Here is a 27,373-nt window from a genome sequence, read left to right on the forward strand (position 1 = left end):
ATCACTCACACGCAAATCACAACTCAATCACCCAAACACGCAGTAAACAAATCACCCAAACAAGCAGCAAACAAATCATCGGAATGGGCACACATTCGCCTGTAGCCAGTAAGCCTGACAACCATCGACCCACCACTGCTCCTAAGGCAACAACAAGATCACTTCTCACTTGAAGCTAACAAGCTCTGCAAAATAGCCTCTAATAGAATGGCACTCGAAGTCTCAAACTCTCTCCCGGAACGTCTGTGTTAGACGCATACAAGAAATCGAGACAAAAACCCAAAGCTAGGCAACATGAATCTTGAAACATATCCTAGGGGTAAAAAATGATTGTATGGCACAAGAAACACTCGACATCTATACATCAATTTCCTCTCTTTTTCCTTAAACAAGAAGAGGCAGAACTATACGCCTCGAAATAAACCAGCAAATACACTGCGTCAGTTATGGTAATAAAACAAGGAGGCATCACTAGGGAGTTATGGTGAACCAGTGATCCAGAACAACTCATTTCTACAGTAATAGTGGAACTGAATTTTGAAGAATCATAACAAATATCGGAATCTTGTATCAAACTCATCATACATTCATTGTCTCACAGGTAGCCTTGCAGTTGTTTTCCCTGCAGCCTGGAATGTTCATTAGCTTGGACAAAATAAAATGATAGCTTACTGGTGGCTCAACAGGCTTGTGAGTTAAAATTAAGTCATTCATTGTTTGGGATTTGCATGTGCAAGAGAGAGCTCAGTACATGCATTTTGCCTAAACTGGAAGTGATAATTTTGTCTCATGTTGCACTGAAGTCAATACAGGAAATCACATTTGAGGATTGAGGCACAACGGCCTTAAATTGCCTGATGCAAAAGCGTCAAAAAATGCATACAGAAGGTAAACTACTAATCTATCCCGCATGTCATAATCTGTGTCCGTGACTTTTACAGAATATGGATAAGATTCGGTATATGCTATCGAAATATCAAAGCAACAACAGAATCACACAGAATAAAGTATTGATCAAAGATTTTAAGCAAAAAAATAAGTTAGGAAAATGCATTAAGCACCACGTTCAACTGTAGTTACCTACTTTAAAAATATAACTTGACATACCTTCAATCTGGCTGAAGAAATTTATTAAGCAACTTACGACATGTCTAAGAAATTGTAGAGATTTATGGAGCATATGGACTCTGCGCCAGTTCTACAGATAACAAAAATTCAGTGCACTACAATCTCTAATTTGGATGTCATGATAGACACCATGAAGACATTATCAAGAATAAATAAGGCCTATCAAGCAGTTGAATGTTACACATTGATGTCATCCAGCTTAAAAGCATGAGAACTTAGATGTCAACCACACATTTGTCCTCAATGTTGTCATTTGTTTGGGAAATTTCTGTTCCTGAAGTCATGACTTTCTTCTCTTCAAACTCCGAGACTGCATTGGAAAAATGATTCTTCAAAACTGTGGAAATATCTGACTCTAAAGCCCCAGCCAACTTAAACCTTTCAACAGACGCATCAAGATTTTTCTTCCAATCACCCACACTAAGTTTAAACTCCACTTGAGAGCGTTCAAAAAGCATATTACCCCAGAAGAGGTGAATTTGTTGCCTCATTACTGCTGCTTGCTCAGCTGCCTCCTCTGGTGTCAACTCTGGTTGACCATCTCCACTGTGCTGCTTCCTCCTTTTCCTCAATACCTCATCCTTCTCACCTGCACCTGGTTCTTTCAACTCAACCATTCTCTGTTCTTCCACATTCTCCCACATCTCTGTTGCAGCCCTCATGTTCTGCTCGGAGCTATCAAAAAGCTTGAATGTCTCTGAAGAATCCCATGTAGACAAGTCAACCTTATCTGCCAATGCAAATGACCAATGAAGCTTTGCTGTCTCAAAGTGTTGCTGGCCTAAAGCAAGAAGCCCTTCATAAAAGTCTGGCTTGATTTTAAGGGCCTCCTCGTACTTGTGCCCTGCAAGTGCATACCTCTCTCTCACCCAGTCATAAGCCGTGCGGAGCTGAGCAGCCATAATTTCCTTTGGAGCAGATTCATCGAGAGGGATGCGCTTCCTTGCTGCACACATGTGCACATTTCCCCAGTTGAATAAAGCCAAGGCAGCAACCTCCTGGAATTTAGCAGCAGCCATCTCAAACAGGGCCTGAGCCTCATTGCTTGTCACCGTTTCCTCAAGAGCCTCAGAGCACAGCTCCATTCCCAGCTCATGAAGGTCTAGATGGGCATCTGCATCAATCCCAACCTGATTCCGGAACAATTCAGCAAACTGAAGCAACCAATCATCAACCTCAGCTTCCTTGCACTCAGCATGGCCACAATCTTTCTCCCCTGTCTCCATGCTCTGTTCAGTAACTCTGTTCTCCACATCTTGCTTTGTCACCTCACATTCAGTTACTTCCGCCGAAGCAGTATCTTCACCCTTGACCAACAACTCCTCATCCTCCTCCAACTTCTCCTCTTCTGATGGAAAAGACGGCTCCTGTTCTGTGCTTACTTCAACAATGTGCAGCCTCAACATCGGGAGCTTATTATCACTGGCCTTTCCATTTTCTACCACCTCATGGCCAACTTTATCAACAAATGACTCGGCTAATCGGAGCTCTTCCGTGGATGTGATAGTAACTAGATCACCATCGGCATCCTTATACTTAATCAGCACTGCCTTGGATGATGGGAACCGCTTCGCCACAAATTCCCGGAGCATCCGGAAGCTGCATTTCGCTGGAACCTGCCCAAGCCTAATGTCGTGGTCATACACCAGCTTGAGAGGTCTCCATCTCGTCACAACTTTTCTGTCTATAAGCGCTGCTGTTGTTGCTGGCAGCGAAGAGGGCACCGGCAGTGTAAGCGCCGCCTTGTGAGAGCCATCAGCAGCCGAAGGCTTGGCTGAAGATGTCGGAGAATTGGAGAAAGGTACCAGCTTGGGCGATGGCTGTGGATTAGATTTCGACATCGCGGGAGCTGGCTGCGGAGGAGGAGGGGGCAGTGATGGTTTCTTGGGGAAGGGGCGGGCGGGGAGGGAAGGGCCAAGGCCGGTGACGACGGCGGAGGCGCCAAGAGCAGCGGGGGAGGGGCGGCTGGTGGGCTCGGGCGTGGAGGAAGCGGTGGCGGAGGACGCGTTGACGCGGGAACGGAGGCGGTGGGCGAGGTCGATGGCGTCGCGGTGGTCGGGGTCGAGCGCGAGGAGTGCGAGGGCGTCGGTGAGCGCGAGCTCGTGGCGGCCGAGGACCTCGAGGGCGCGGGCGCGGCGGAGGAGCGCGCGCGGGAAGCGCGGTTCGGCCTGGAGCGCGAGGGAGCACTCCTGGGCGACGGCTTCGTGGTCGACGGGGCGGAGCTGGAGGAGGCAGGCGGCGCGGTTGCTGTGGAAGACGGCGCGGTCGGGGTGGCCGCGCGGGGCGAGGCGGAGCGCGAGGTCGTACTGTCGCAGCGCCCCCGCGTAGTCGCGTGACTGGAACAAGCGGTTGCCCTCCTCCTTGAGCTCGTGCGCGCGCCGCAGGAGGACGTCCGCGTCGACCACCTGGTGCGGCGCCGCGCCGTTCGCCGCGGGGGAAGGGGACGGGGACGGCGTCGGCGTCGGCTTCGGCTCGGCCGAGGTGGGCGGGGATTTGGAGGCGGCGGCGGCGGCGGGCTTCTTCTTTTTGGCGCCGGACTTGCCCATGGGGATAAGTCGAGGAGGGAGGGAGGTTTTCGTTTGGGGAAACCGAGCCCAGCGGGGATCAGTCTTCTACTCCGGCACTCCGCAGTGTAGGAGCGAACCCTAATAATTTGGGCCGTCTAGAACGTTCCGTTCCGTTCCATCAGGGAGGGGCAGGGTCGGGATTAAAGACGTCATATCGTAAGGGCCTGTTTGTTTCAGCTAGAGACTCTGAAAAGCAGTTTATAAAAGTTGGATTATAAAAAGTTGGATTGTGAAAAGCTTTTAAACTGTAGATTTAAAAAAATTTAATGGACAGTTTAGTAAAATGGACTTTCACAATCTATCAAAAGCTGAGGAAAATCAGCTTCTCAGATTCTCACAATCCAACCAGCAGATTTTAAAAAGCTATAACCAAAAGCTGCCTGTTTGTTTCAGCTTCGAATTATAAAAGCTGAAAGCTAGAATCTAAAGCTGAAATAAACAGGGCCTAAACTAATGCCTGGCCCGAGCACGTTGCCTCGAATTGAAGAGCCAATTGCATGGCCACATCAGACCAGTACCGGTAGATCTGGGTACCCTCTTTCTTGCTGCCCTTCGTCTCCTGTTCCGAATCCAGACGAGGTGGTTCTAGATGGGAACGAATTCGATGCTACAGCGATAATATAGTGTTTTGTGATAGTAAATGTCCTACATTAATTTATATGTAGCTGTATTTATATGTATTGCTACAGTGTCCAACTGCACATTATTGTTTATCTTCTCGCACATTACCAGAGTGAAGTTAAAAGGACCTGAATATCTGCTGTTCGCACCCTATCCTCCTCAAATCTTTCTCACTACCTTTGTTTTCGAAACATATTTTGTAAGATTTTTATTGTCGTGGTTTGGTTAATATCTTCTTGAGAAGTGCAAATAAAATAGGAAAGAGAAGAATATTGGTGGCTATAGCATAAAAATATAATAATACTATAAGTAGATAAAGCTGTGAACGAGAAATATGTTTTGAGACCTTCCCCTACAACCTTTTTTACTGTATTTCCAATCTTCTCACGAACAAAATTTAGTGCATATATGGATAACTAACTCGATTTGCTGAACTTTTCTTGCTAAGGTGTGGCATGACAAACATTTTACGTGGCAAAATTCCTTACCACAAGTAAGTAAATTTGGGCAAGAAAATGAATGTATGACAAGTGGGTAGGGTGACTAGAAAATTTGGCATGCCACACCTTAGCAAGAAACACTGCTATTTTTGCTATTTTTTCTTAATGTCAAGGTTACAAATGACTTTAGCGACAAAGGAACATAGTGGAATTTTGAAGTGTGGACTGGAAAGGTCATACTACCAAAGAATGTTCTTTGATCTAATTCACATGGTAGAAACACTCAATGTTGTAGAACTAGTTTATCTGGACTAAATATTAGTAATAATATGGAGATCATATTGATTGCTATTTGTAGTAATATGGAGTTCATGTAGGTTCTCGAATATTAATATTTCATTTTTGTTAGCAAAATAGTCATGTCAATAATTTGTTCCTGATAATGTGTTTAGAAATAATAAGGTTACCTTCGTGGATCAAAGATCGAACATGAAGCGAGGCACGCATGATGTGTTTAGAAATAATGAGGTTGCATATAGAGAGGGTTGTGAGGCAAGAATCAAGTGTATTTGCATTAATGATTGAGCTTTAAGCATTTGGTGAGAGTCGAGTTCATCTTGGCTTGTTACTCTTGGAGGTTACCGCCTCCTAAATAGCTTAGAGGTGGTTATGACATTGAGCCCTTCAAAGAAATTGTGAAGGAGTCACGGTGGTGATTGTGAGAAGCTTTGTGCACGCCTTGCTAGAGAGGTAAAGTGCAACTCTATTGGAATCGAGGTAGTGAGTGGTTCATTGGATTAATCGGCTCAAGATCAAGTTGCTCGTGGAGAGCCTCTTCTCATAGTGAAAATTGCATATTTGATAGAGGAGCAGTTAAAGACTTGAACCCACCTCAGTGTGGATTAGGGGTGATCGGCAAATCACCGATACCACGAGATAAATTTCATGTGTCATCTCTCGTGCTATTTACTTCTATGTTGTGATATTTACTTTCATGTAATTTACCTTGTGCAATTTATATTTCTAGAATCATAATTGCTTACATGTCACCCTAGGTTGCAAACCTTGATATAGACATAGAATTTATCACTTTATTGAGACATAGAGTTTGGGGGTTTTATATGTGTTGTAACCGATCATTTTAATTTTGCATCTTTATCGGTTAAATTGATAGATAGTTTTTAGAACCACCTATTCACCCTCCTCTAGTCGGTATTCTCGATCCTATAAGTGGTATCAGAGTTTGGTCTCTCTTTTTAGTGGACTTAACCGTCCTGAGAGAAAAGGATGACGACTAGTTGTATAAAATACTCCAATAAGGTACCTTTATTTGATGGCATAAATTATGCTTGTTGGAGAACACACATAATTTCTTATTTTAAAGCTATGAGTCCAAAAATATAGTGGATCGTAGATGTGGGCTTTTATTATGCTTTGGATGATCATGGTCCAACAAAAGGCCAAAAGAAATGCCTATATCTCGATGCCATAGCTACTAATGTTTTATTTAGTGCTTTGAGTGTAGATGTGTTCTATGAGATATGTGATTTAAAGAGTGCTCATGACATGTGGATCAAATTGCAAGAAAAATATGATAAATCCAACATGATAAATGATGATTGCATTGATGAGTTGGTGATTGTGGATGATTCTTGTATCTCAAACTCTAACAATGAAGATGATTGTTCTTCTTCATGTGCCTATGTTGAGGAGCTTTCAACTCTATCTACATCACCATATTGTTTTTATGGCCAAAGGTAACAAGAAGGTAAAAAGTGATGATGATGATAATGATCATGAATATTCTTATGATGATCTTATAGAGATGTTAGAAGGCATGGACGAATATATTGGCAAGAGAAATCTAAAATGAGAAATTTAAAGAAGGTAAATGTTTCTTTGAAAGACTTATGTGAGGAGCTAAAGCGGTCTCATGAGGATCTCAAGAAATCTCATGAGAAGCTAAAAATGTCTCATGAGATTGTTAGTGAAACTCTTGAGAAGCTCAAATAAGTTTATGATTATCTTGTTGTCAATGTATCCGAAAATGTCAAAGTGGACATATGCATTACATGTGATTTAATTGATGATATGCCATGTGTATCTATTTTATTCATTGCATCTAAAATTGATATGTCTACTTCTTATGGTCAATTACTAGATATACCTTGTAGCTCAAATTTACTATGCATATTGATACTAACATATTGATACTAACATTGTAGAGGATAACAAAGAGCTAAAAGATGAGATCAAGAAATTAAAGAAGAAACTAAAAGAATGCTACAACTCGAAGACCGCTCTTGATGATATCTTGAATTATCAAAGAACCATAGATGATAAGAGTGGACGTGATTTTCGTGCCAAGAAAAAGGAGAACAACTGAACAAGACATAATAGAAAGCATTAAAAGAAACACCAAGATACAAAGAAGATGAGCAAGAAGAAAGAAAAAGATTTCGCTCACATCTTGTGCTTCAATTGCAAGAAAATGAGACACTTTGCATCAAGTTGTCCTAGTAAGCTTGATGAAAAGCCAAAGACATCAAAGAGGCAAACCGGCAAGAAGCAAAATAATGTGACTAGAAGCAAATATATGACTTGTTATAATTACGAAGAGAACGGGCATATTAGTAAGAATTGCCCAAATGGTAACGCTCCTAAGCCCATTCTTTTTAATGATCATTATTTGCTTAGGAAGGCTAGAAATGGTACTGTAATTGTTAAGGTTGTTAGTTCGTATAAACTTCATGCAAATGTCATTTAGGTGCCTAAATCTCTTATGACTAACATTCAAAGACTCAACATGGTTTGAGTACCACCAAGTACTTGAATTATTTAATAGGTACTTGAAGAGGCATTGGAGGCTTGACTCGTTTGTGAAGAAGTAATTTCACACTTTATGCCAAAATAGAGTCAAGTATGAGGATGAACTATCTACATTATGAACCAATAACATCTCAGTAACAAGTATTTACATTGAAGTATCTAGTCTCTAGCATTGAATAGGTTACATTGTTTAGTTGTGCATAATATTATTGTTGTTGCTTTCTTATGCATCATGTTATGATTTAACTTTTGGAGCATATTTGTCTTCGTTCAAAACACTCAAATGTTTTGCTAGTTGAATCCCTTAATTTCATTAAATATCCGTTATCAATTATATGATCTTCATCTTATATGCACATAGTGAGTAGGATTCATGAGTGTCAATATCTTCCATTGGACACCTTCAACAATACTTGCAATAGAATTTCCTTATCTAATTGTGTTGTCAACCCTTGCATATCATCAAATATCAAATTATCTATTTATTATGATGATATGGTTAATTTCTCTAGTTATATCTCTATTAGAACTCGTGAAACTAACCTTTTAAAGGAAATAAAAATATATGGAAGACAAAGTTTAGGTGGAAAAGCCACAAATGAATTCAAGAAAAAGGCTCCACCTAGGAAAAGATCAAGATGACAAATAACAAAAGAAGAGACCTCAAGTCAAGTCAAGAACATATATGACAAGATACAAATCAAATAGTTATCAAGGCGAGAAGCCTCAAGTGAAGGGCCTTGGTGGCAAAATATGTTATACATACTGCAAGAATGAACATTTATCTTCATCATGTCCCTAAGGCGAAAAGGAAGGTATTAGAGACTTGGCTAATTGTTTGAAGATTTATTATATTGCTAACAGTGATAAATCATGTAGAGAAAAACAATTATCATCTATTCAATATCACTCCATGGGTAACACTCTATCACAATATCTTTAAAGAGATAATTGTTCTTGAAATTCATATTTCCATCTTTGTAATAGATACATAGTCCAATAGAATTTCTGGAACTTTTCACATATCGAACTTTTGATTAAAAAAGTTAAAATATCCTATGATCCAAGAAACTATTGAAGATTGCTAGCCCTTTGCATATGTAGGTTTTGTATCTATGCATGAATAAGAGTTTATGCTTTTTGCTTATGCTATTCACATGATCATGGCAAGTTGATACAAACTTTCGAATAGACACTCCATCTATGGTTATGTTTGATTTGAGTTGCTAGTGGAGTTGTCAAAAATCATCCCACTAGAATTGTTTTTATATCCGAATTTTATCTCAACTTATGTTCAAGTTCTGGAAAATCTGCTTTCAGCGGACTAACCGCGAGGCTGTCAGTCCAACCGCTAGAAATATACAGTGAGGTTTTTGAGTCCTCTGCTACCAGCGGTCTAACCGTGTCTTTCCCTGGTCTAACCGCCAGAGTCTCATTTTATATTACTTGTCTTTATTTGAATTCTATTTGGCTCTTTCGAGAAATTAATAGATTATCACATCATGGGAGAGTATTATACTTTGTGCAATTTACTTAGTCATGAATTGTGAATAATTGAGGAATACCACTTAGAATTAATATTATTGCTTATCTAGTATCTATGCGGTATGTCAAGCTCATTAAGACTCAGTGTCTCAATATATCTATTAATTGATCCTTATGTGGTTTTAATTGAAACTTGAGATATTCATTGTATTTTATGCTTATTTTTTGTCTAAATTTTTTAATTGGAATCATTTTCTTATTCGGATCAAATCAGCTAATAGCCTTATGAAAATTTACTTATGATAGTTGATCTTGTGAAGAATGTGACATGAAGCATGGTGCTTAATTCTAAACTTCATCATAAGCTTCGTTGAAAGAAAGTTGATCTATGTTATCTTGAAATTACCATTTTGAGATATCTCGATATACCATTGTATTTACTTACATTTGGTAATTATAAAAGTGGTAATACTTGTTGATCATCTTCCTTTCAACATTGTTCTTCTAATAATTGGGTACTTTTGTTTATAGAAGCTAAGGTTTTGCTATCTTATCGCTTGTATCATTTTTCAATATACTATGTTGAGATAAGCTTTTGAGCATGAATGCATTTCTTTCATTTTTATTATATGCTCAACCCTATTGCTTAGTTCATTTGTTGAAATTTGTGAATGGTCATTTCTTGATCTTGTGCCTTAGATGTATTTTTGGATAAGTTTTCATGATTTATATGCCATTTTGTCGAAAGTATGTCTTTGTTGGATCTTAGAAGTGATGAGCATACTTGTTTAAATTTAATATCTATAGCATGTTTGCTTTCTTTGATCCAACTTATAGAGTAAGCCTCTCTCAGAAGCTCTTAATGGATAAAAGTTGCATATTGACTTCAATTGGTATCTAATTCATATTTATATGCACCGTTTATAATAGAGCTTACTCTATGTGTTGAGGTTTTTGCTAACCTTTATGGACCCAATGAGTTTGGGACTAAATTGTACTTAAATAAGTTTTAGGTACAACAAAGATGTATTGGATGCTTGACTCATTCATAGACAAGGTCTTTTCAAAAGGAAGATCTTTTCAATTAGAATTCATGAAGAAGGACTTCATCTTTCAATTGATATCTATAAAGAAGATCCTTTCTTTCAACTTCAATTGGAATCATAAACCAGGACCATATCAAAGTAAAGTAAGAATGAGCAATAACTTACTACATCAATCCAATGCTTTTAGGTAACTTATTCTTAATTCATGTATCTAATGTCGAAGATTTAACCTTGAGTAGGTTACATCATAGCATTAGAATAACTTGCGAAAGTTTATTTTTCTTGCCAGTGCCTAAAAACTTCTTTATTGCAAATATGAGCAATTTGAAGTAGCATATTTTTGTGGGAACCCTATAAACATCTTTATGATTCATCCAATCCAAAATATGCAAAAGAATTAATATCAAATGCTTTAGTTGCTCTTATATGTAATATTGATGAAGATTGCAAAATTTATCCTTTTACTTGAGGTTTATTGGCTTTGGTTAGAAACATCTCAACGTTTGCTTTTTAAGTCGGGTTGTGTTGAACTCTTTCATATTAGTCCATTTTGAAGGCCTTATTGAACATATAAGCTTATAAGATGTTGACACTTTATGATAAACGAAATACTTGTTAGAATGTCAACAGTTTTTCTATATTCAATTTGAGCCTAATATATTGCTTTTGTGTTTTGGATATTATTTTTGAACTCATGCTTGACTTACTTTCAATTGAATTTGTTTCAATTGACATCTCTTTCAATTAGTATGTCTTGTATTTTCATTTGGAAACTCTTTTCACCCTTTTTGATCCATTGTATGGTGTTGTGAGGAACTGTCCAAATAATATTCTAATTAATCATTAAGTCGATCATTTGTGTAATCACAACTCTCATGACTAATCGGAATATCACCCTAGTAGTCCCGGTATGTGTTTTTCTTTTCACCCTTTTTGATCCATAATTATAACTTGAATCGTATCAAAACTTCAACAACATCACCATACATTTCCCAACATACCATCACAACCACAACTGGAACTCTACGATTGATGTAAATGGACAGGAGCATGCTCATAACCGAGAGTGTGGTAATTCGAATTGTTTTACACCCTGCAGGGGTACTCCATTACCCACACGACTTGAGGACCATATGGCTTGTGTGACCACACAGGTCCACACAAGGGGTACTCTTGTCAATCTTTCCCAAATAAGCCCCAACCATTTGAACAAGTGCCTTGGTATGCGGAGGTCATCTAGAACTACTCCCAAAGCAAACTAGATACCCCTTCCAAGCCTATTATGCTGACAACACCCGAGACTAGCACGCCAAAAGATCACATAGCTATATAAGGTATTCGGCTCATCCGTCCCATATTCGGATACGTGGTAGGTACAGACAAGCGCTAAAGCCAACTGCAACAACGGACGGTGCCTAATCGATTCAAGCGCTCATCCGAGACTCTCTCTCGAGCCATTCCTATTGCCGCCCGAATCTCGGCTCATCCTCACTAACTTACATCATCCTCCATCATTATTATCTTTGTGATATAAGGTAAGCCCTAAGCTCGTGAATGATGGCTGAACCACTGCTCGACTTCTACTAAGGACCTATGCCATGCTAAACATAACACATTCCTTTTAAGTTAGATCATTACTTGACATGAACGACCCAAGTTACCAAGGATCAAACAATATTCAGTGTCAAGGAAGGGCAATGCAACAAATAGGATCTACCCATATCGACTCGACACTTGACTCATTCACATGCAACATACATAAAGCATAATTTATCAATTGACACGATATATGATCCAAAGTAATGGGATGAAAATGCTTAGATGCTTGCCTTGTGGTTCAGCTTGATCAGAATTCACCGCAAAGAATTCATGATCACCCTCAATCAAGCCTGCGTTACCCTCCAGTCCTTCATTCACTAAGAACAACGCATGTAATGATGAGCATGAAAGAGATGCTACAAAATTTTAATGGGGGTGTGGTATTGGGTAATGAACATAGTGCAGCAGTAAACACTCGAATTGAAGCACATATGCTCATGGTATAAATGATTTATTTAAGGGCTATCCAAAAAGGACCATAACTAAGCTAGATATCAAGATTAAGTGAACTTCAACAATTTAAACAACACGTTCATACCAAAGTATATTTTTTCTAGATAGCATTGATAGAAACTTGAATTGTCTAGCCTCCCTGGCATCTTGAAGGCCTAGCCTCCGTGCCAAAAAGGATTCATACAAAGTAAGGATCCTCCGGCACCTTGAAGACTAAAGTCTCCGTGCCAAAATCATCCGACTCCTCTAGTATCTTGAAGGCCTAGCCTCCGTACTACAAGGCGTTGCACATCAAAACATTATTAAACGATATGTTCTTCCCTACTCACGCCCAACGCAATGCACTGCCCCTCGGATCTCACACCCCGCGTCCGCTAACAGCAGAGAATGCGAAGGGGCTGGGATAGAGGGCACAGGTGAAGCTTTGATATGATGAGGAAGAATTTATACGATAAATTATAAACACCAAAAAACAAAGCTAACACAAACGCAAGTTTATTCATACATGACATACAAAGAGTTTGCATCTAAGTAACCACTGTACATCGAATCTATGCCTAGCAAACTTGCTAGCCTGTTACGCCTCCCTGAAGTACTACAGGAGGATGAGAGCGCTTGACTGCTATGCCTCCTAGAAATACCGCAGGAACTGGAGAAATAACCCCGGTAACTGCACACAGCAGGTCGACGCGAATCCCCTCCATGGAGGGAGCTGCTGCTTAAAATAAAGCCCCCTCGGCCTCAGGAAGACGACAGATCCACTTGGAAGGGATACAAATCGAAGGCCGAGAAATCCAGCTCTTCCCCTTGCTCCTCCGGCGGGGACTCCGCAGCCTGTACCTCCTCCACCTTCACCTCGGCCAGAATAGGCTCAAGGATTTCCGAAGGCACCCTTCCATCAGAATCCCAGGGGAGGACAAGGCGTTGAAAGAAGTGTGAGCCAGCAACCTCCCAGGCTGCTCGTGCTGCACACTAGTCATCCTTTGCAACAAAATAGACATTCGGAGCAAACACAAGGGGGCCCTCTGGCTCGATCTTGATCAAGACATTGGCGGCCACCTTCGGATCCACACGCCCCTCGAAATCACGAGCCATAACAAAACGACTCCGCCGTCGGATGGACGGAGTAGCCCCAGACGCTCCGGATGCACTTGATCCCTACCCGGAGGTACCACCCCAGATACAAGCAAGGCCCCCTTTGGCTTCGTGCCACCGCACCTATATACACAGATCGGACTCCAGTTAGCCTCAAAGGAACGAACATTCTGGAACAACATAGGCGAACCACAAGAAGACAAACATGGTTCTATTAGATAAGGAAAAGACCAAGTACATGAAGCAGAAGGGGGTAGTCAACATACTAAAACTTTGACCCTCTTCGAAAAGAAAAGAAAGCAAAAAATAGATAGCTTACGATAGAGCTACACCTCCTGGGCATCCACACGCGAAGACCGCTCCCGTGGAGCAACAACGCGAAGCGAAGGGTCTTCAAAGGGCCACGATGCTCCTGCAGGCTCCGAATGAAGGACCGGACCTCCCGACGAAGAACCCATGCGAAGAACCCCCCCCCCCCCGGGGCAGCTGGAGCCACCTGACCCGCCAGTGTCATGCTCCGGCCATGCCTCACCCATAAGTTATGGCAGAAGTTCTCCAGAGCTGTGCAAATCTCCACCGGAGGTGCCTCTAGCCGAAAACCCTCAACCACGAAGTCCGGCACCTGCTGCTCCAGTACCTCAAAGGGACCAATTCCCGCTTGGTGCAGCAGAGTCAGCTGGAGCACCGCAGCCACGCGTGCGCTGGACCTTGTGTAGGTCTCTGTGGCCCTAACCATGACCTTCGCAGTAGACCGAAGCAAGAAGAGTGGCATAATGGACGCCCTGTCCCAAGGCCGCTCATAGCATTGAAGGTGATCTAGGCAACGTCCAACGCAAGAGTAGCTAACTGCTGGCACTTCAAGCACAATACCACCTCTGATGCCCGAGCCTCCTTCAGCTGTCACTGCACCTCACCCACCATAGTTCGAAGGGTCTCAACATCACCTTCGGCCAACACACGGGCTATGTTGGCCACATCAGCAAACTCCCTTGCCTCCCAGAGATCATTAGTAGCCTTTCACGCCTCAGCCTCAGCGCGCTCCCGCTTCAAAGCGTCCTCTCGTCGGAGACCCTCCTCACACTCGGGGAGCACCGTCTCCCCCTAAAGGCGACCCTCCGAAGACTCCACCTACTTCCGAGCCTCCTCCAAGGCCTGACAAAGGCCTTCAACCTTGTCAACAAGCCGTGTCCATGGCCTGACACCCCCATCTCCCAATGCCCTCATCAAAATTACTTGCTACAAGGCACAACACAAGAAGAAAAAGGACCAGATGAGCTACTTAGAGCCCGACACCGGACTCGACAAATCATGACTCAAACTACTGACCTGCAGGGTTTCCGCTACTAAACGCGTCTCCACTTCCCCCAAAGGATGCTGGGCCAACGATTGCTCGACCTCTCCACTCCGGAGAAGGGAGGAGGCCACAACGAAGGCCCTTGGCGCCACCAGGCGTAGCACGAAGTCATCCAAAGTCAAGACCCCAAGGCCAGGGCCCCTCTTAGTCGCCGCGAAGGGAGCTCCGGTGGAGGCACAGTGCCCCCAGCACCAACTGTCAGGGCTAAGTCACCAGCCGACTCAAGGCTCCGTAGAAACGAGGCCGCATCCCCCGAGGTGGCCTTTAGGGGCACATCCGGAGGAGTCCCTGACCCCTACCGAGGCTCTAAAGCCTCTAGGGGTGGAGTTGAAGACACATCCACCTCGATGGTCGCTGCAAGATACCAAGAAACACAAATCAAGATCCCGGTGCACGACCAAAACAGGATATAGCTAAACGAAGCAACAATGCCTCACTAAGTCCCTCAAAACCTCTCATAGAAGGGCCTGTAACATCCTCGACATCTGGACCAGCAAACCCAAAATCGTATTCCATATAGGCCACGCCTCCTCTCCAGCTCTGGCCATGGCCGGCAATATCTGGAGAGGCCAGATCCTTCCCCTGGTCATGACCACCGAGCTGACCCTCACCTCCGGACGAATCGCCTGTGCTCCCTACCCACCTCTAACACTTCATGCGGACCAGCGGCACCTCGGACGACTCAGCCATAGAGCTGGTATGCGAACCTTCTGAAATAGAAGGTCGCTGGGCCCAGAGTGGCCTCGCGCGGATCGCGGGAGCGACGCGCGCTCGTTTCCCAGTAGCCTTAGGCTCTGGTGAATCCTGCCACGCTAGAGCCTCCACTCCAAGATAAAAGCAAACACGATTGTACCGTTCCCAGCTCTGTGTCAGAGCCACTCGCCACTCGTTCTCTGCGTGAGTAGGTGGGCCCAGGATCACCTCCATGATCTCCGCCGCATGCTCCAGCGGAAGGCAGCTCTCTGAAAGAAAAAGGAGGCTCACATCCGCGGGTTAAAAACTAGACAAACAAAGAGGAGTCACCAGAGGTACACCTTCGGCCACTCTTCGCACCTTGCTCGAAGGCGCAGTCTCATCCCATCTGAAGGGGCCGAATGCGCAACATGGTGAACTCCTCCACGAGGTCAGGCATTCTCATCTTCTCAGCCACCCCCCCTGAAGAAGGGCCAGTCGCGAAGCAAAGTGGTCATCCGTGATCCCCATCTCTGGCTCCAGGACATACACAATATCCCGGTTTGTGGAGCGAAGGGGGATGCGAAGCCTACGTCGTAGTAAAACCATCGCTGCAACCAGCTGGTATACCACCGACTATTAATAACCTTCGCCAGGAAGGCATTGTGGTACTGCAGCCATATCTAGAAGTTAACACTACCGAAGATGAGGGACCTCTTCATCCCATCACCCTTGATCATCTTCGGCTGGTAGCTGGCGAAGTGGAGGTCTGCAAAGAAATCCACCCTCCCTTCACACCCCTCTGCCCGCGTGGCCCACTCGAAGGTGGCCCGGCGGGCGATGGTGTTGGCATGGAGCTATGGAAGTTCCACGTAGTAGTGGCAGAGCACCTCCTCGAGCAGCAGCACCGACGAAAATCCCAGGCCCGCTTCAAAGAAAGCCTCGAACACCACGACCTCGTGGGCTAGAGGCTCCGGAACCTCCGCCTCCAGCGGGGACTGAGCGACGGCCCTAGAGGGAATCTTTCCTTCCTTAACCATCCGGTCAAGCTCCTCGTCATCGATGGTAGACATCCCCAGCATGGTGGTCTTTCCTTTTCTCCCTTTTCGGTGCTTGATGCCAAAAGGGGAGTGAAAACTTATCTTTCCTATGCTCGTTTTGTAATAACTCTTTCTATATTTTGTGTGTGGTGGTGGATATGAACTTGTATGATTGTGATGTGTTTAAACTGCTAATTATTGTTGATACTAAATTTTATCATGCAAGTGTGAGATCATGTGTTCTTGTGCTATAATATGTTTTTAGTTTAGAATCTGTCAAGTACAGAGAGTCCACAAAAATGTCCGGAGAATCCGCATGTTTGCGGAGGGTCCGCATTTAGATAGAAATCTAGGTTATTCATGTGCTTATCATGTCATGCGTATCACGTTTATTCATGATCTTACACACCTGTTGTTGTTGCACCCCACGGATGCTATGATATAGGGAGAGTCTCCACACTACTCTAAAATTGTGCAATTGGCATTTAAGGTCAATTTTTTCTTTGTTGTAGTTCATTCAAATGCACATTTAGGGGGAGCTCTCTATATCATAAGGATTAAAAAGCTTTAATTATATACATCTTTTGTAAGCTTTAATTGGGTTGTCATCAATCACAAAAAAAGGGAAGATTGAAAGTGCATCTAGGCCCCTACGTGGGGTTTGGTGATAATGACAAAAGAATTAATGAACTAATGAGTTTATGAAGTATGGATGGGTGTAATTTCATCAAGTAAGAATTTGACACATGGTGACCCCCCCCCCCAAAAAAAAGGAAAAAAGAAGGCGGCACATGGATCTTATTGTTTTAAATTAATTTATATTTTGAAATTGAGTTTAGGATGTTGTACTATTAAGGGGGCTACGAATGTTTGTGTAGAAACAAGTGCTCAAAAGATCTAACAAACCTATGAGAGACACATCAAACACAACACTTGCAGCTATGTTAGCCCTAAAATTTTCAAAATGTGCAAATGCGGAGTGTCCACATTTTTATGGATAGTCTGCACTTTAGAAGAGTTTGGGTTAAATAAGGGTGTGCGGAAGGTCCACACCTTTACGGAGTGTCCACATTTTCACAGTTGTAACGGCTAGTTTTTGGGTGTGAAGTATTTATACTCCATACACACTCTCTCTCTCTCCAACAGCAACTAGTCCATTCATTTTGACCTAACTTGAGACAAGCAACTCAAGAGCATTCGAAGCTCCCCTCTCCACTCCCCTGTGTGATTCTAGGTGAAATATTGTGTATGATTGAGTGAGAGCAAGGAGAAGTGCTAGTAAGATTCAAATCCATCCTTTGATCACTAGTTTTCTTCGTCAAGCCATTGATTTCACGTTTGTTACTCTTGGTGGTTTGTCCAACTAGATGGCTAGGCATCGCCCGTTGAGCTCCCAATATTGTGGTGAGCCCCAAAAAGTTTGTATCACCCCTCCAAATTTAAGTAAGCAACCTTAGCTCGATTTTTGTGGTCATTTGGGTGAGGAAATGGTTGAAAGAAACCAGTGTCACACCTGCTTAACGGCTAAAACAAAGTGCGGCTTATGTGTGCCCAGGAAGTTTAACACATATAAGGACGTTATAGGTGAAGTAATAAAAGCAATACTTTATTTAATTAAACGTTCACTTCTTACAATAAAAGACTTCACCTAAGCAACCTCAAAATTAACCTAAACGACATCATCTAAACGACGGCAGCGGGACGAAAGCATTGGCGACCAATACTCCACAGGCACCGACTGGAAGACACGCTCCTTAGAATACCAGGTCGTCATCTTGAAAATCCACAAAATCTTCCACTGAGCAGCATATGTTTTTGTAGGAGAAAGCAAGGGTGAGCACATAATGTACTCAGCAAGTGTGAGAAAATAATGACATGCAGGCTTATATCAAGAATAGGCTGACACGAGGTATTATTTGCGTAAATGTGAGTAATGAAAACACATTTGGACTCAAAAGCATTAGACAAGTATTAAATGAATGTAACCCAACAATCTATCATCTAGCATACAAGGTTCCCCACCCTGCATACCACAACCGTCTAGTACTCCCTGTACTAAGACCAAAACCAAACCATCTAGTACTCCCTGTACCAGAACCAAAACAAACCACCATCTAATCATGTGAGGATCCAAGTCTCTCATATCTATGAGCACGGCTGTTATAATAGTTTTACACTCTGCAGAGGTTGTCCAACTTTACCCACGAGTCAGTGAATTCCATGTTGCCGTGTTTGCAAGACACTTAACACACGCCAGTGGTGTGCCGCCAAGAATCACTGTATGACACTTTCCACTAACCAGTGACTAATCCAGTGTGTGTCTGCCCACTAGGTTTCACCGCCAGGCTTTACGCAAGCAAAGCTCCTACCCAGAAGCCCCCTTTTGTGCTGACCCAACGCACACTGGACAGACTCTAATCAATATGTCACGCCTCACCCATATCAACCTCGTGGTTGGTACGTTACTTCTTGGGTTATCGCTCCACGAACCGGTCCTTACTTAGGTTACTTGAGCAAACACTAATCCAACGTCATAACCATGACAACTATCACCAACATCCCTATGCTCAAGACCTAAGGTTCCATGTTGCTAGACCATCAACATATTAACCATTATTACTGCATATGTTCATTAGTCAAAATTATGACACTTCCCAACATCCCAAAAGCAAGGCTAAGCAGTCTACCCATAAAAGACTCCTAACCATAAACCATCTAGGTTCCAAGGGATGATAAAGGAATATCTAGGGAAAACCCTAACATAGGTGACTACCCATCATATTGACAGACATTGCATGCAGTTCTGTAAAACAAAACATTTAAAAATGTAGGTTCAATATGATCAAGGACACTTGCCTTCTCCTTGCTGCTGCTCAGTGTATTCTTGCTCCTGGTCTTGATGTTCTTCAAATTGATCCGGAACGTTATCGGCTAATCGCACAATCACCGGCAAACAAACAAACAAGATACACTAAGAACAGAGCACAAAACAAAAGAACAATGGGATAAAAACTAGCTAAAAAGAAAGAGCACTGAAAAACGAATCCATCGGCGCAAGAATCGCTTAAATCGGAGCTACGATGAAAAAGATAGGGCTAAAACAAGTCTAGGGTTAAATCTGGAAAAAGAAAAGGGCTATATTGAATTAACAGAAAGTTCAGGGACCTTTTTGTAAAAATAGAGGGACCTAAATGTAATTATGAAAAAGTATAGGGACCTAAGTGTAAAAAGATAGGGCTCTTTTTGTTATTTCAGAAAAGTCTAGGGGTTAAATTGCAAAATTACCAATTAAAGGAATTATCTGGAATTTTTGGAATTATCTTTGTACTGGAAAAGCTTGAACTGCTGACTGAGATGGCATGGCTGACATGGCACGATGACAGGGATGACACATCAGCATATATGTCGACGTGGCAAGATGAGGTGGCAAGGAATTGCTGACTGGTTTAAGTGGACAGGTGGCGGTATGGGATTGGTGGCCGAAGGGGTATAAAGGATGATCTAATCTGGGCCATGCGGACTAGATCGGACGGCTCAGGACAGATGGATACCGACGGGGAGGGAGTTCACGGCGGAGCCGAGCTCGGGCACGGCGGCGACACGCCGGAATTGGACGGAACGGCGCTCCGGTATGTGGATTACAACGACGAGCGGCGGATAAGCTTCAGGAGGGAGAGGGTAACCCGTTTGAGGACTTACCGAGAGCGATTCGTTACTGGAGACGCTCGGCGACGACGAGGGGCGGCGGAGGGCTCGGGTCTTCGTCGGAGAGGGCGCTCCGGCGATCTATCAGCGGCGGCGAGGGTCGGAAAAGCTTCAGGTGGGTCATGCGGTTCCGATGGTGGGCTCGGAAGGCTCTAGGATGCTCGGGATCGGCGAGCTCGTACAGCAGCGACGGCTATGGCGTCGTCAGCGAGATGAATCTCGGTGAGAGGGCTCTGTTTCGACAAGTTGGCGATGGAAACAGGTCGAGGGGGATCGGGGCTAGCTATATAGGCGGGTTCGGAAAGGTGGGGTGTGCTAGGACTCCAGGGCGACGGCGGATCGATTCAGACACGGCAGCGGAGTCCGAGAGGAAGACGATTCCGACGGGCGGGCCCCATGTGGTGGCGACTCGGTGAAGGCGGCTCGGCGCGGGGCGTCTTCAGCAGCGGGCGGCAGCACGGCGCTGGGCTAGCTAGGGTGCACGGCGCGGGGTGCTGGGCCGGAGCAGGGGCACGGCCCAGGCGGGAAGGGAAAGAGGGAAGCGGGCCGGTGCAGGGAAATGGGCCAGAGAGATAGGGGAGGGAGAGGGGGTTGGGCTGGGGAAAACGGGCCGAAAAAGGAAAAAGCAGCCCGCGAGAGGTTTTAATCTTTTTCTTTTTCCTTTGAATTCAAAATCCAAATTCAAATTCAAAATCTAGGCCAAAACTCTTCAAATAAATTCATCAAAAATCAAATAAAATACTACTTGCCTAATTCAACATGAATGCAAAATATTCACTTATATCCTATGTCATTTATATCTTCTTTCATATAAAATAGGATTTTCTCTCTTTTAAAATATTTAAACTCATTTTGATTTGTAAATGTCCTCCTATTATTTTCTCATCATTTCCTAGCCCTAGACAATCGCTGTTTTGATTTGTACTGGAAAACCCTAGTGACACTAGATCTAGATCTCGTTTTTGGGGGGTTTTACGTGTTCGAGCCATGCATGTCATCTGAACGACCACGTAAAACACTCCCCTAGTATTGTGGAGTACTTTGGTGCCCTTTGTCGCCAAAGGTTTCGCTGGAGTCCTTTCTGGTGACCCTGCAAAGGTTCTGTCGGTAGGGTCTAGCAGTCTGACCGCTAGTAGGATGGTTCAAAAATATCAATCAGCCCCATGGTCAAGGTCTGACTGCCACTAGGGTGGTCTAACCGCCACCATACCTACGGTATGACTGCTAGAGGCCAAAACCTGCTGCACGCCGGTGGTCTGACCGCTAAAGGCCAAAACCTATTGCACGCCGGCAGTCTGACCGCCACTTCAATGCTGGTTTGATCGCCAGCCACTTCAATGCTGGTTTGATCGCCAGCCACTTAAATCTATATGCACTTAGGTTGTCTTATTCGGGGTTTCAAACTTCAAAACCCTAATCTTTTGGTGGTCTTTTTCAAGTGTTTTAGAAACACGATGCTCTGTTATTATACAAGCATGCATCATTTGCATAACTTTCTATAGTTCATTTGTTTATGAAATACGTTCTTGATTCATTTAGAGAGCGATGCGCTGATGGTCCAAGCAAGTGAAAGCGATGCCAATCTACCTGAGTTCTGTGAGTGTTGCGCTGAGAGTATCAAGCATCTAAGCATAATGCACCCTTTTGTTGAATTGAATGGAGTCTAAATTGATAAGTCATTTGCTTAGGTATGTTTGCATGTTTAGCAAGTCGTTGTCGGGCTTATGTGGGTAGAACCTATGTTGATTGCACTACCTCTACCTTGAGTTATTGATTATCCATATCCTTGTAACCTTGATAACATTGTTTATGTCTAACTTAAGAGTTATTCAAAATGCTTAGCAATGCATAGGTCCTCAGTAGAAGTCGAGCAATGGTTTAACCATTTTTCATGAGCTTAGGGCTTACTTATTGTCACAATTACAATGATAATGATGTGGGATCTATGAGATATGAGAATGAGGCGAGATGTGGGCGGTGCTAGGGGTAGGTCAGAAGAGGAACCCGGATGCCATAGACCGTTTGCATCAGTTAAGCACCGTCTATCGGTGCTGTTGGCTTTAGCACTATCCGTACAACCACATATTCGGATAATAAACGAATGATCCAAGTATCATATGTTGTGCTAACACTTGTCATGCGTCCCTATGACGCATAAGAAAAATAAAGGAGAAGTAAGTTGGCGGGGAGCCAGAGGTGTCCGTGACACGTTCGCGGTAACCTCGGAGCCATAGGGGCATGTGCAAGTGGGTAGTTTCGGGTATGAGAAAGGTTATCTCGATGACCAAGAGGATGGACACGGGTCATGTGAGTAAAGTTGTACCCCCCTACAGGGTGTAAGAATAATTCAAATTACCACACTCTCGGTCACGAGCCAACTTCTATCCATCCGCATCGGTCGTAGAGTTTCCTAATTTGGGGATATAGCATGGTATGTTGGGTTTGGTTGTTGAGGATTATTAATTACAAGAGATGGTTCCTTTAACGGTTATGTGTAGGTTGACGTTGCTGGATAGATGTGCCTTGAGTTAAGTATAGATGCTCACACATATGAAGTCTAGGTTGCTTATGCATATGAATTTACTTAACCTTGTGGCCTACTCCTTGCTAATGACTTAAATGCATAATCCTTAGAGTCAGGTTATTTATATTTACCCATTATGGATTAAGTATTGCGAGTATCTTCGTACTCACACTGCTCTATCAGGTTCCATAGGTGAGGAGGAGCTCGTGTTTGGCTACTTCACACCAGCCGATGTAGGTGGCGGGAATGAGTAGTGCAAACTACTCGTGTGGCATACTTTTAGATGGAGCCTAAGGGCATATGGCTTCACCTAGCTTTTGGTGTTACTAGATATTACCATTCCGCTGCGTAGTTTCTCTATTCTTTTGTTGTAAATTGTTGGAAATGATGATACTCTAATGCTTGTAATATAAATTTAATTACTCATTCTTTCTTAAGCTTTGTTGTGATGTTATATGTTGAAAAGGCATGTGTTTCCAATCTTAGGCACAAAACACATGCTGGAACTACCAGGGTGATATTTTGAATAATTATTGTAGTCATGATTATGTAAATGATCGACTTAATAATTAATTAGAATATTATTTGGACGGTTCCTCATAGCATGGCATCAGAGCTTGATTTAATAAAGTAGCCCAGACATAATTAGGACCTTAGCAAGTGTCAACTTCACTTAAACAACTCACTAAAATTATTTTGTACCTCCTCTAGTTAATATGTATGAAATTGCTATAATATTCCCCTAAGTGTAATGTGCGGTTGGTTGCTTCGTTTAAGTTGTTGGTTCCCGCAATGTGATGTCTTTGTGAATCATGTTGTATCGACTAGAAAGGTTAGGAACGCATCCCAATGGTGGTAAATATCAGGGGCTCAACCGGTGCGAGGCACGAGCCTGGTATGTTCTGTACAGAGATGGTACAAAAAGTGAATACGTTAGCAATAACATATAAACATCTACCATACGAAGGTAGTTATGGTCGTCTACCCATGTGATGATTACATGGGGTGTCCCATAGGGCGACGATACAGGAAGTGAATACGTTGGCAACAATGTATGAAATATCGCTTGTGCGACGAGATGCACAAGCACCATTCACGCGAGAAATAAAAGGTAGCACGAAGGGTGATGGTTGGTAGTCATTGTGTATATAAATGACCGTGATCTTGATGTTTGTTGCGAAGAGATATGCTCAAGAAAGAAATGTATAGATAGGGATCGAGTATGCCATCATTTTCCTATTGCTCATATGCATGCATTTTTCCACATATATGATTCTATGGACCCAAGCAAGTAATATCCGACATAGAAAAAAAAAGCATAAATCAGAATTTTACCTTTCCCTCTTTCATCTTATCGCCACAATAGGATGAGAACCCGCCAACATCTCAGAGATCTTCCTAAGGGTTCTAATGAGAATAATCCTCCACCGCCTCCATCGCCCAATATGGCGGATGTTCTCATGCAAATAGAACAAAACCATTAAGCTCAAATGGTGCTCCTCAAAGCTCTCATGTGTAACACGGCCCCTCAAGGAGGAGGTGGAGCCGGACATCGGGATGACTTCTTGGATTTCCTTAGGACTCAGCCGCCCACCTTCATGCGAGCTGCGGATCCTCTCTATGCAACCACTAGCTCTAAACCATCAAGCAGAAGCTTACACTTCTCCAATGTGAGGACAACGAGAAGGCTCTCTTTGCCGCCCATTAGCTTCATGGTGCTGCTAGCACATGGTGGTCCAACTTTCTGGCCATGCACGCCACCAACCACTGGGTATCTTGGGCGGAGTTCTGCCAAGTCTTACATGATTATCATATTCCCAAGGGGATTATTAAGATCAAGAAGTGGGAATTTCTTGACCTCCAGCAGGTAGGCAAGTTACTCATGGAATACGTGCAGGTGTTCAACCACCTTGCACAATATGCACAGGATGAGGTCAACACCGATGAGCGGAAGCAATACCACTTTGTGGATGGCCTCTCTTCCAAGATGCAAGACCGACTGTCAGCTCATGAGTTCACTAACTTTAACAAGTTGGTGAGTACCTCCCTCATGGTCGAGTTCAAGATGAAGGGCCACAAAGATGAGAAGAAGTGCAAGAGGGTTCCGTCACCTTCCATGGGCTGGAGGTCTCAACGAACACACACAGAGAGTCAACCTCCTCCGTGTCACATGGCGACTTTGGCTACTCCATGGCCAATGTGGATAGTGCGATGTCCATCTTGCTCCGCTCCACAGGGATAGCCTCCAAGACCTGTAGGATCTTAGGGGAGTGTGACAAGTGGCCCCAGCGGCCTGTGCTACAATAATGGGCGTGTCGGGCACTTTGCACAGGATTACCCTTACCCAGAGCCAGGAGCCATGGCAACTGCTCCAAGGCCTTCACAGTCAACTCAACCCATTTCCCAAGCTTCCAAGATGGTGCACGTTCCCAAGCGTGGCCAAGTGAACCACGTCACCGCTGACAAAGCTCGAGAGGACGATAGCGTGCTCATCAGTACGCTACTTGTGAATTCTCACCCTACAATTGTGCTTTTTGATTCAGGTGCATCTCATTCGTTCATTAAGGAAGGGTATCTTTTGAGTCACAATATTGCCACCCAAATCCTGCCTTCTTCATTTCGTATCGATGCGCCCGGTGCTCAGTTGCAAGCCGATCGGTTCGTTCCTTTGGCCAAGATACTCATTGAGGGAATTCAGTTTTCTGCAAATTTGATCCTGCTTGACACTAGAGGAGTGTATGTCATATTAGGAATGAATTGGTTAACCCAACACAGTGCTCGTATTGATTGTGTCAAGAGGGTGGTTTCTCTCAATAATCCAAGTGGTGTGTGGATTTCTCTTCACCTTGGAGAGGGTGGTCCCCACTTATATGCCTTGACGAAGGTTGCTACAACCATGGATCTCCTAGATATTCCTATGGTTTGTGAGTTTCCTGACGCTGTGAGAAATTGTCCAGATAATATTCTAATTAATTATTAAGTCGATTATTTGTGTAATCATGACTACAACGATTAATCAGAATATCACCTCAGTAGTCCTGGCACGTGTTTTGTTCCCAAGATCAGAACACATGCCTTTTCATCGAAAGGTTGGGTTAAAGGTCTTGGTCACTCAATATCACAACTTTGGTGGGAACATGGAGACACTTCTTCAGTTGCGAGACATGGAAGACATTGTGCACGGCGGAGAGGGATGGAGGTAGCTCCAACTAATAAGCCACCTCGCCACGCTGGGCAATAATTTGGAAAGGGCCAACAAAACATGGTGCCAATTTTCTTTTTATTTGGAAACGTTTCATTCCTCTGAGGGGAGGGACCTTGAGATAGACGAAGTCTCTAATATTGAATACAAGCTCACGCAGATGAGGATCGACATAGCTCTTATGTCGAGACTGAGCTGTGAGGAGACACTTACGGATATTCATAACATTCTCTTCTGCCTCTTTAACCAAATATGGGCCCAAAAAAGCTCTTTCACCGAATTCGGACCAATTCAACGGGGTTCGACACCTTCGGCCACAGAGGGCCTCAAAAGGCAGTATTCCAATGCTTGACTGGTAGCTATTGTTGTAAGAAAACTTCGCGAATGGCAAGCATATGTCCCACTTCTTCCCATATGTGAGAACACACGCTCAGAGCATATCTTCCAGAATTTGATTCACTCTCTTGCTTCATGGGAGTCCACCAGAATCTTGGCTTGAGATCTTGGTACATTTTTGTACTCCTGGGATGAATGGGCAACAAAGAATGATGAGCTTCGTCCAGAATCTTCTTCCTCAGCCTCGAAACTTTGGGGACCACTAGTCTCTTCCCGAACCATAGGACACCTTTATCATTCAGTGTAAAGCATTTGGCTTTCCTTTCCTTGAGCTTGACATGAATCCTCTCCATGCCTCCGTCTTTCTTCTAAGCCTCTTTGATTTGGTCGAGGAGGGTTGACCTTATCTCCAAGTTGAAAAGATAGCCCTCTGGAACCATCCGAGTCCAAGCCTTCAAAAATCATCACAAAGGGTGGAGCTCTCAGGCGAGACCATAACACAATTGCACTGAGCTTTTTGGCTCAAGGCATCGGCAACAACGTTTGCCTTTCCTGGATGGTAATGGACCTCCAGCTCATAGTCCTTAATTAACTCGAGACATCTCCATTGCCTCATGTTGAGATCAGATTGAGTGAAAATATATTTGAGGCTCTTGTGGTCGATGTAAATGTTTCACACATTCCCGAGGAGATAGTTACACCAAATCTTCAGGGTATGTACTACCGCTACAAGCTCCAGATCATGAGTGGGGTAATTCTCTTCATGTGGCTTCAACTGGCATGAAGCATAAGCAACCACATGACCCTCTAGCATGAGAACACAACCGAGCCCGATGCGAGAGGCATCACAATGCACATGGAAGCCCATGAGATGAGATTTCAGAGTCTAGAAAGCTGCTTCACACGCCTCAAACCATTCAAACTTGACATTTTCTTCAACAATTCGGTCATGGGTTTGGTGATTTTGGAGAAGTTCTCGATGAACCGACGGTAATAGCCCTCAAGTCTGAGAAAACTCCAGATGTTGGTGACACTCTAAGGTTACATCCAATTGAGCACACCATGCACCTTACTCAGGTTGACCGCGACACCATCTTTACAAAGAACGTGTCTGAGAAAAGAGACTTCCTTAAGTCAAAAGACACACTTGCTGAATTTGGCATAAAGGTGATGCTCCCAAAGTCTTTCAAGAATGACACGAAGATGATCGGCATGTTCTTCTTCGGTCTTGGAGTAAATGAGAATGTCGTCAATGAAAACCACGATAAACCAGTCAA

General features: G+C 43.6%; 1 protein-coding gene across 1 annotated transcript; it reads right to left on the reverse strand.

Moving 5' to 3' along the window:
* Positions 1-1,081: 1,081 nt before the first annotated feature.
* LOC133897240 (protein CLMP1) lies at positions 1,082-3,783 on the reverse strand. Its single transcript, XM_062337887.1, has one exon. It carries the CDS (start codon positions 3,672-3,674, stop codon positions 1,344-1,346), a length of 2,331 nt encoding a protein of 776 aa, XP_062193871.1. The 5' UTR covers positions 3,675-3,783; the 3' UTR covers positions 1,082-1,343.
* Between the last annotated feature and the right edge of the window lie 23,590 nt (positions 3,784-27,373).

Source organism: Phragmites australis, chromosome 17 (genome assembly GCF_958298935.1).
Source record: "Phragmites australis chromosome 17, lpPhrAust1.1, whole genome shotgun sequence".
Lineage (NCBI taxonomy): Eukaryota > Viridiplantae > Streptophyta > Magnoliopsida > Poales > Poaceae > Phragmites > Phragmites australis.